Source organism: Danio aesculapii, chromosome 3 (assembly GCF_903798145.1).
Source record: "Danio aesculapii chromosome 3, fDanAes4.1, whole genome shotgun sequence".
NCBI lineage: Eukaryota > Metazoa > Chordata > Actinopteri > Cypriniformes > Danionidae > Danio > Danio aesculapii.
The window spans coordinates 10,342,966-10,353,304 of record NC_079437.1 but is presented as its reverse complement, the minus strand read 5'-3'; the positions used below and the strand labels follow the sequence as shown (position 1 = coordinate 10,353,304).

The 10,339-nt window shown below is 35.8% G+C and overlaps 1 protein-coding gene across 1 annotated transcript; it reads left to right on the top strand.

Annotated features, from left to right (window-relative positions):
* Window positions 1-1,041: 1,041 nt before the first annotated feature.
* LOC130220860 (transmembrane protein 100) lies at window positions 1,042-4,293 on the top strand. Its single transcript, XM_056453114.1, has one exon. The coding sequence runs from the start codon at window positions 1,165-1,167 to the stop codon at window positions 1,549-1,551; it is 387 nt and encodes a 128-aa protein (XP_056309089.1). The 5' UTR covers window positions 1,042-1,164; the 3' UTR covers window positions 1,552-4,293.
* Window positions 4,294-10,339: the final 6,046 nt, after the last annotated feature.

The window sequence follows — 10,339 nt, the reverse complement described above, 5'->3', positions numbered from 1 at the left end:
ATAATTGTTTTCAGTGAATGTAATTATAAATTATAATTATATTCCAGATGTAATTACATGCAGGTGTTTAATCATGTAGAAAAATGTATTAACACATAATAACTACATTGTAACGAATTATAATAATTTCAGTTGAAGTACAGATTAGTTAAGGCCACTTAATATAGTTATAGTTATAGTTAATATCAATAAAACAACACAAATAATGCCACATAGTAGGTAGTTTCCTTTGGTTAGGACAGGGATTTAGAGTTGTAAAATGCATATTGATTTTTAAAAAAAATCGTCCTAATTTAAATGTCCCGGGAAATGATGTGTGACGTGCGGTTCACCCATTGTTGTCATCACAAAGCACAAATCGTCACGCCTCATTGTCTGTCAGTGCTGCCTCCCTATAAATGGGCAAAATGATTTCACATGATAATGACACTGTGGGTGCGTACAGTCCCTCTCGCTCCCTCACTCTTTCTCAAATAGATTCTTCCTCCAGTGCACAATCCGTGATGTTGAAAATGCTTGGTAGGATTAAAAAAATGGACATCCGCTCGGAGCCCCTCTTATCAAGCGCTTGGCAGCGTTTGGTGTTAGTGTGCGGCGTGGGAGGCCAAAAGTGCGTGGGTGCGCTGCAAGGCCCATGCGCAAGTGGATCCATCAGTTATTTGCCGGCATGTGCTCTGCCATGCTGTCAGGTTAAATGTTGCACCACATGTGACATTGGTTTCTGAATAAATCAATCTAGAAATCTCCTTATTTTAATGAGCACCAAAAATAGTCCCATTTCCATCTCAGTACCTAGCCACTACACTAAGACGCACAGCACAGAGAATAGAGAGGGAGTGGGTGGATTTTAGTGAACGGAGCTTGAATGGTTAACTCCACCCCTCCCCCTAACCCCCCCTACACCTCCTTCCTGCTTGCTCTCACGCTATGACGCCTTACGCCAGCCAATCAGAAGCTCTGGGCTGCTCCCTTTGCAGCTTGACCCCGCCTCTCCTTCTGGCTGCATATATATCAGCGCTGATTCTGTCTGCTCGAGTCTTCAACATGCTCGTACAAAGCAGAGCACCGAGGCATTGACAAACTCAGCAAGATCTCTTCGTCTGCCTTCCCTGAATTGCTTTTGTATCTACAGTGCTTTGCTTCTATTGTGTCCCAGATTATAAGATGGGATGTACCACAGGCCACTTCACCTGTCAACCGCAGACAACAGCGGCTCCAACCTTGGAAAGCCAGTCACAAGAAGGAGGACCCAAAGTCCCCGAGGTCCTGTCATCTCTTGAGAGACTCTCGCAGGCTACGGGAGGGATGGAGAAGTCCTGGTATCGCTGCATCTTTCCTTTTGGGATCATCTCACTGGTGATTGGAGTTGCTGGAACGGGGGTGACATACACCTATAATGATCTCCCGCAGACTAAAGTGGTGTCTGTGATCCTGCTGATTGTGGGTCTTGTCTTGGTACTGATGGCCACGGCTTGCTGGACTGTCCACAAGAAGAAGCGCAGGAAAAAGAAGGAAGGGGGTTCGTTCAGCTCTGAACAGTGTCCGCTCTGAGAGCGCCTCAAAGCTGGATAAAACAGACCCTTTAGCACCCAGATCTTCAGGTATATGAGGACAGGCTGTGGAGACTCCAATACAGCATTGAGGGTTCATCGGAGGGAGTCACACATGCAGTTTACCGTCGCTCAGCAGGTGTCTGGTATCAAAACAACACACATACACACACACACAGGACACTTAACACTAACTGCGAGCTGCTCTCGGAGCCACTGCTGCCGTCAGTGCCGCTGTCAGTCTCCTGCATTCCTGGAGAAGCGGGCCAGCAATCGGACACCGCCACGAAAGAGGAGTTCACCTCCGTCACCGTCGCACGTCATTCGTCCGTCCCGGTGACACCGTAGCAATGTGGGAGCTTTTTTACCCCAAGTGGAACTTGAACCTGCGTCTGCTGGCTTCAACCGGCAGCTGCGGATCAGGATGGGAGGGAAAAAGCGCGGACTGGAGAGGTCGAGAATGCATCTGAGTGTGTGTGCGTATGTGCTGATTTTGGTGGTTTACAAGGACATACGTTTGTATTATAACGTAAGTGAGTTTTTCCCTAAAACAAGCAAAATAATCTTGTTTTTTTAAATTTTGACATAATATATCTCAAAATAATCTTATTTTTTTATTTTGATGTAAGATTATTTTGCTTGTTTTAAGGAAAAATTCACTTGATTTTGACTTATGGCATGGTATGACCTAGGTATTACAACATTATTTGGTATTACCTAGGCATTGCAGCACATATGCTTACTCCATTGGCAGATTATTTTGCTTGTTTTAAGTAAAAACTCAATTCATTTTGACTTGTGACCGAGGTATTACAACACTGAGGTTGTTTATGAGGACATGTCTGATGTCCTTGCAGTTAAAAATCATACCTAATGGGGTCTTTTGACATTCAAAGTTTGCTACAGTTCTCCTGTTAGGTTTAGAGGTAGAGTTTTTTACAGTATAAAAAACATTACGCCTATAGAGAATCCTTATAATCCACCAATACCAGCTTGTGTGTGTGGGATGGACGGACTAGAGAGACAAGACACCTGTTCAGCCTCTTTCGCTGTCAACCCTCCGTCAATCGTAGCCTCTAATGATTTAAGACAAGGGTGCAGCACCTGGGGTCTCATTTATAAACATGGTGTACGCACAAAAAATGGTCTAAAAAGAAAAACAAACCTGATTTAACTGAAATATTGACTTTATTGAATCACTTTAAATAATAATGTAAGAGATGAATAAATAAATGAAGATTTATTTTGGCGTACGTTCACTTTTACACTCAAAATTGTATGCTTGCTGCTTGTTCTAGCTGAAATAAGCTGAAACAACACAATTCTTGACATTTTTTCTGGACAACTTAATATTTTTATGTTCAATCCACTTAAATTTGTTGCTTTGGCTTAATAAATTTGTGTAGGAAAGTTTCTACACTGTAAAAAATGCTGGGTTCCACTTAATTCCTTCATGTTGTCCCAACACAAATGGGTTAACTTAATTGTTTTAACAATCTAAGTGGATTGAACATAAAACAATTAAGTTGTACCAAAACAACCTTAAGAATGGTGTTGTTTCAACTCACTTTAAATAAGTAGTTCGAAAAGCAGGGGAAAATATCATTGTTTGAGTGAATATGCAAAGTTTTACAAATGAGACCCCTGATATTGAAGACACAAAACTCCAAGCTCAGTTTTAATGGGACTTTTACACAGTGTAGATTGTGTGAGTGAGTGTGTGTGTGTCTGGCAAATCCAGGACTCCTCAAGAAGCTCATATAGTCGGTATTTGGAAAATCAACCACAGAGGAATGTTATAATGACACTGTTTAAAGAAAGGCGAGCAAGCCGAAGGGCCTTTTGTTCTGAGACAGCCTGAGAAGAAAATTCATTTCCTGTCTGACAGATTACAGGATTACTAGGGGGAGAAAAAAACGCCACAAAGGGTACATGAGAAGTCAAAAGTGTCTGTTTTGCTTTTGTTCCAGTGCCTTGAGCAAGCGATAGCATGGTACAGTACCTGAGCTCTGTTTTATCCCTCTGTCTCTCTCTTTTTTCCTTTTTCCAGTGCCAGCTTTAAAACTCAAACTCAGCTATTTTGGCATGTCCCCCCCCAAAAAAACAACATGCGTAAATATGTCGTCGCTTTGACCTGGTCAGTGTCCACAAAGGCTGTAGCTTACATCCGTTTTCACAATGGGAATACTGCTTATTTACACTGCCTTGATCTGGGAAGCGTTTGGCACGTTTTGTTATGGATACAATGGGTGGGTAGCGGATGGTCAATTAAAGGCACAGTGCAACTAAAAATGAAAGTTCTGTCATCATTTTACTCGACCCATATGCTGAAATGTGATATATGACTGTATATATAAGCATATATATATAAAATTATCGCTAATATATGAAGATATATTTGTAAATGGGATATTACGAAATTGTAGCTAATATATTTGTAGTATATATGACTTATATATTATATATGTGGGGCTAAACTTCTATTTTTGGAACAGCCTTTGATTTTAGCACTTTGGGATTCTCTATGAATATGAAGTGTGTTATAAATAAAATGCATTATTGTTATGATTATATGTGATTTATAACAATCTGAACTTCTATGTCAGATCTGTAATTGCATATAGATTGCTGTATTTCAGATTTCTACACTGCAAAAAAGTTTTTTTTGTCTTATTTCTGGTCCAAATATCTAAAACTTCTTAAATAAAGAAGCATTTTCTGGAAAAGCAAAACATATTGTCTTGTTTTAAGAAATAATTTGCCAAATTTAAGTGAGTTTTTCCTTAAAAGAAGCGAAATAATCTGCCAATGGGGTAAGCAAAATAGTCTTGTTTTAATTTTGACATTTTGATTAATTTGCTTACCCCATTGGCAGATTATTTAGTTTGTTTTAAGGAAAAATGCACTTAAGTTTGACTTATTATTACTGAAAACAAGACAATACTTTTTTCTTGTCAAGAAAATGCTTCTTGATTTAAGTTTTTGGACTAGAAACAAACAAAAAAATTAAATAAAGACTTTTATGCAGTGTAAATGGGAACATCATGCTGTTACAAATTTGTATCTCTGCCTTGCTTATATTGCAAAGCTCAGTATAGGCTCCAAAATAGCACTTATGAAAAAAAAGTTTTTTATATGTTCCACAGCCAAAGGAAAGCAATTTGACACAACACGTGAGCAAATGATGACAGAATTTTCCTTTCTGGGAAAGTTTATCTTTCAGAGGTCTCGTAAATCCTCTGAACACTCAGAAACTTTCTCCGTACAGTACAATTTGGAGAGCGAGCAAAAAATAAGTAAAACAAACCATACCAATTCAAAGGTTAATAACCTTTTCTTTTACATAAAGCTGATCAATCGAGAAGTTTTGGGTGGATTTGAGGATCCATGTGCAAAAGAGAGAGAATTAAGAACCCTGAGTACTTGAGTACTATTTTTGAAGCAGTCAGTGGTTAGCATATGTGCTGACCTCGAACTGGTTGAACCCTGAGGATGATTTTATTGCTCTTTCAAAGTGTGCCTCAGTTGTGCTTAAGTATTAAAGGAACACTACACTTTTTAGAGTTAAACTATAAACAAACAAGCTGGAGACAATTAAACAATGCTTAAACAGTTGAGTTTTAACATTTTTGAATCCATTCAGCTGATCTCCGGATCTGGCGAGAGCACATTTAGCTTAGCTTAGCATACATAATTGAATCGGATTAGACCATTAGCATCTCATAAGTATAATTTTCGTATTTAAAGCTCAACTCTTCTGTAGTTGTACATGGAGACTATCTATTTGTTACCCTGTTGCAATATCATTATGCCTGCTGTAGCCACGATAAGTTCCTTAATTATTACACCAGAATAAGAGTATAGTTCCTAGCTATATCACCCAAGAAAATAGCAACTTTTCATTTTCAGACAGTCTTAAGTACGATTTTATTGCTCTTTCATAGCATTTCTCAGTTGTGTTTAAAGGAACACCAAATTTTTTTACAGTTAAACTATAAACATTTAAACAGTTGAGTTTTAGCATTTTTTAATCCATTCAGCTGATCAATTTCTGAGAATGATGCTAATGGTCTAATCCAATTCAGTTTTTTTTTCTTCTTTTTATTCATTTTACATTTTACTGTTGAGTTTTAACATCTTTCAATCCAATCAACCGCTCTTCAGGGCGGGCGAGAGCACTTTTAGCTTAGCTTAGCATACATCATTGAATCAGATTAGACCATTAGCATCTCACTCAAAAAAATTCAGAAAAGAGTTTTGATATTTTTCTTATTTAAAGCTCAACTCTTCTATAATTGTGCATGGAGACTGTCTTTTTGTCAGCCTGTTGCAATATCATTACACCTGCTACAGCCATGATAAGTTCCTTGATTATTATGTCAGAATAAGAGTATAGTTCCTAGCTATTTTGGCCTAGAAAATAGAAACTTTTCATTTTCAGACAGTCTTAAGTACACGATGTAACGACAGAAGAGTCGAGCCTTAGAAAAACTATTGAAACTCTGGGTGTCAAATTTTGAGAATAATGCTAATGGTCTAATCCGATTCAATGATCTTTGCTAAGCTAAGCTAAAAGATTCAAAGATTAATACCTATTTCTTTTTACATGCACCTCATTGATCGAGATGTTTTGAGTGGATTTAAGAATCCATTTGCAAAACAGAGAGAATTAACAACCTTGAGTACTTGAAATAAAGTCTATTTTTGAAGCAGTTAGTGGTTAGGATACTGTATGTGCTGACCTCGAACTAGTTGAACCCAGAGGACATTTTTATTGCTCTTTCAAAGCTCTCCTCAGTTGTGTTTAATACGCACAACACTTTTTATTCATTTTACAGCTCTCCTAGATTTAAACAGTTGAGTTTTAACATTTTTAAATCCATTCAGTCGCCCTTCAGGTTTGGTGAGAGCACTTTTAGCTTAGCTTAGCACACAGCATTGAATCGGATTAGACCATTAGCATCTCATTTTAAAAAATTCCAAAAAGAGTTTTGATAACTTTCCTATTTAAAACTTGACTGTTCTGTAGATATACATGGAGACTATCTATTTGTTACCCTTTTTTCATGAGCTGCATAATATTACGCCGTTAAGCCATGATATGGCAGCAAATTTCATTGATTATTCGCCAGAATAAGAGTATAGTTCCTACCTGTTTTGGCCTAGAAAATAGCAACTTTTTATTTTCAGACAGTCTTAAGTACACAATGTAACGACAGAAGAGTCGAGCCTTAATTAGAAAAATTATTGAAACTCTAGTTTTCAATTTTTGAGAATGAAGCTAATGGTCTAATCCAATTCAATGATCTATGCTAAGCTAAGCTAAAAAGAGATCGTCTAAGTTTTTTTTATCTTTCTTTTTATTCATTTTACACCTCTCCTAGATTTAAACATTTGAGTATTAACATTTTTGAATCCATTCAGCCACTCTTTAGGTTTGGCGAGAGCACTTTTAACTTAGCTTAGCATAAATCATTGAATCGGATTAGACCATTAGCATCTCATTTTAAAAAATTCAAAAAAGAGTTTTGATAACTTTCCTATTTAAAACTTGACTGTTCCGTAGATATACATGGAGACTATCTATTTGTTACCCTTTTTTCATGAGCTGCATAATATTACGCCGTTAAGCTATGATATGGCAGCAAATTTCATTGATCATTCGCCAGAATAAGAGTATAGGTTCTACCTGTTTTGGCCTAGAAAATAGCAACTTTTTATTTTCAGACAGTCTTAAGTACACGATGTAACGACAGAAGAGTCGAGCCTTAATTAGAAAAATTATTGAAACTCTAGTTTTCATTTTTTGATAATGAAGCTAATGGTCTAATCCAATTCAATGATCTATGCTAAGCTAAGCTAAAAAGAGATCGTCTGAGTTTTTTTTAAATCTTTCTTTTTATTCATTTTACAGCTCTCCTAGATTTAAACATTTGAGTTTTAACATTTTTGAATCCATTCAGCCACTCTTCAGGGCGGACGAGAGCACTTTTAACTTAGCTTAGCATAAATCATTGAATCGGATTAGACCATTAGCATCTCATTTCTAAAAATTCAAAAAGGAGTTTTGATAACTTTTCCTATTTTAAGCTTTGCTCTTCAGTAGATAAATATGGAGACTATAAATTTGTTCGCCTGTTTCCAGGAGCTGCATAATATCATTACGCCTGTTAAAGCCATGATACGGTAGCAAATTTCCTTGATTATTACGCCAGAATAACAGTATATTTCCAAGCTATAGACCTAGAAAATAGCAACTTTACAACTTTTTCTGACGATCATACATGTTGTAAATACAGAAGAGTCAAGCTTTAAATGGAAAAATGATTAAAACTCTCAATTTTTGAGAATGATGCTAATGGTCTAATCCGATTCAATGATCTATGCTAAGCTAAGCTAAAAGGAGATCAGCAGAATGCATTCAAAAATTGTCAACTGTTTAACTCTAGAGGATTTGTTAAAAAAGTGTAGTTTCCCTTTAACATCTCAGTTGTTTTTTGCTCTTAATTTTAATTTATAGAAATAGGATTGTCAACATTCAGTACAAGAGCACAAGAGGTAAAAATTACTGTTTTCAGATTGCAATCCGAGCACAAAGTTTAATATTTTCCCCTCAATTTATATACGACAGAAGCATTTTGAGATGTTAATACTAAAATATTAACATTTCAGTTTGTTTCTGAGGGTATTTAACTAGAAACACACAGTGCACAAGTGAATGCGTGTGCGTGGCATGTCCAGGTGGAATTGATTTATAACAGTGCCGTCCGACCACATGGCTTAGCATAAACACAGTGCCTTTTTTTGTTGACTGATGTACGTGCTGTAAAGCTGCCTGTGCCTCCTTAAGCGCTTTTAATTGCTTCACACCAGAATGTGGTTTTTGTCCCTTTACAGAAACAGATTGCCTTCTTTCACAGCGTGCTACAAAACGAGAGAGCAACTAGTGTTACCGACTGCATCTTAAACACTGCTCTTCTTAACTAGAATCAGGCTACATAGCGTTAAATCAGGGACGGAGTGTTGAAGTGGGAAAAGGGACCTGATGAGATCTCCTGGGATATATGTCAGTGAGCGACCCTAATGGAGCGTCTGATTATATCATGGAAAAGCAAGTAATTTAAGATAGCTGTTTGCATGATCAGACGTTCAGATCTGAGTCATCAGGAAAACGTGATGCATTCTAAAAAAAAGAGAGAAAAGTAATGAATTTTTGCCTTGCTTTTGCAGAAAAAAATACCTAATAATCCTTAAAATGTCTTTCATTTATTTAAGACAACATTAGTGTAAGATTTTTTCAGGGAAATCTTAACAATTATTTATTTTTTGTAACATTTTGATGCAGTGCCCAGCATAAATGAGTACACTCATCACAGATCTCTCTTTTAAATCATTCATTTAGATATTTGTACACTCAAGAGATGATTTTTGCTGCTTGTTCACACTACTTATTTAAAATGAGCTGGAAAAACACAATGTTTGAGATTTTTTTGGGGGACAACTTGATTATTTTATGTTCAATCCACTTAAATTTGTTGATTTAATCGATTTGTGTTGGAATAATGTGAATGACTTGTGTGGAAACCTGCATTTTTTTACAATCCCATGTTGTTCCAACACAAATCGATTGAGTTAACATAATCCTTTTAACAAATTTAAGTGGACTGAACATAAAACAATTAAGTTGTCCCAAAAATACCTCAAAAATTGTAGTGATTCAGCTCATTATGATTAAGTAGTGTAAACAAGCAGCAACAATAATAATTTGAGAGCATATACCAGGGATGCCCAAATCTTAAGAAGGGCCAAAAACCTAACTTGATTGAAGCAAGTGGGCCGAAGATAAATATAGTTGCCATGGGTAATATCCTAATTTATTGAACAATATTTAAAAATGACTAGAAAGTGTTGTTTTATATTAACTAATACATATTATTTTTCACATTTTATAATGAACGTATTACAGTAAAAACAAAACAATCTCATTTATAAGAGAATTACACTAGTTTTTGGCTTGCATTTGCTCGCTGATGTCTTCTGCATTGTCCTTTATCCTTCGAGTGACTGTATTTTTATTTTTAAAAATCTGATTTATTTACAACACTTAATTGAAACATTAAATTTTAGTTTGCTTTTTTTACTAGCTCAGCAATAAAACTAACAAATTAAAGCTGCAAGCAGCAAGGAAAGGTACCTTGTACTTACAAAAAATGTAAGTACAACGGACCATCTCAGTGTTAAAGGCATTTGATTCAACGCTCTTCATCATTCTCACTCTCCTCTCAGATGGGATGGTGGGCCAAATCAAAGGTTACAATGGGCTAACTTTGGTCCGCTGGGCCTACTTTGGGCATCTTTGTTTATATATATATATATATATATATATATATATATATATATATATATATATATATATATATATATATATATATATATATATTATATATATATATATATATATATATTTGATTAGTCAGTACCAAAGCCAAAACTGAAACTAATCTAACAGAATAACTTATGATCATGGTGCAAAAATTAGTACACCCCAATGAATTTTTGTAGGAAAAATATTGAATAAATGTTTAATAAAGAGGAAAAAAGTGAATGTTTTATTTTTTGTATTTTGCGACACCTCATTTGACTTTAAAAGTATTTTCGTTCTCTCCCTAAACATGTTCGGTGACCAAACTCTTATTTTTTTATGAATATAAGTGTTTAATATGAGTGTTTTGTTTAAATTTACCAAAATATATTGTCTATATTCACTGAGAAATGGATAAAAATATTCA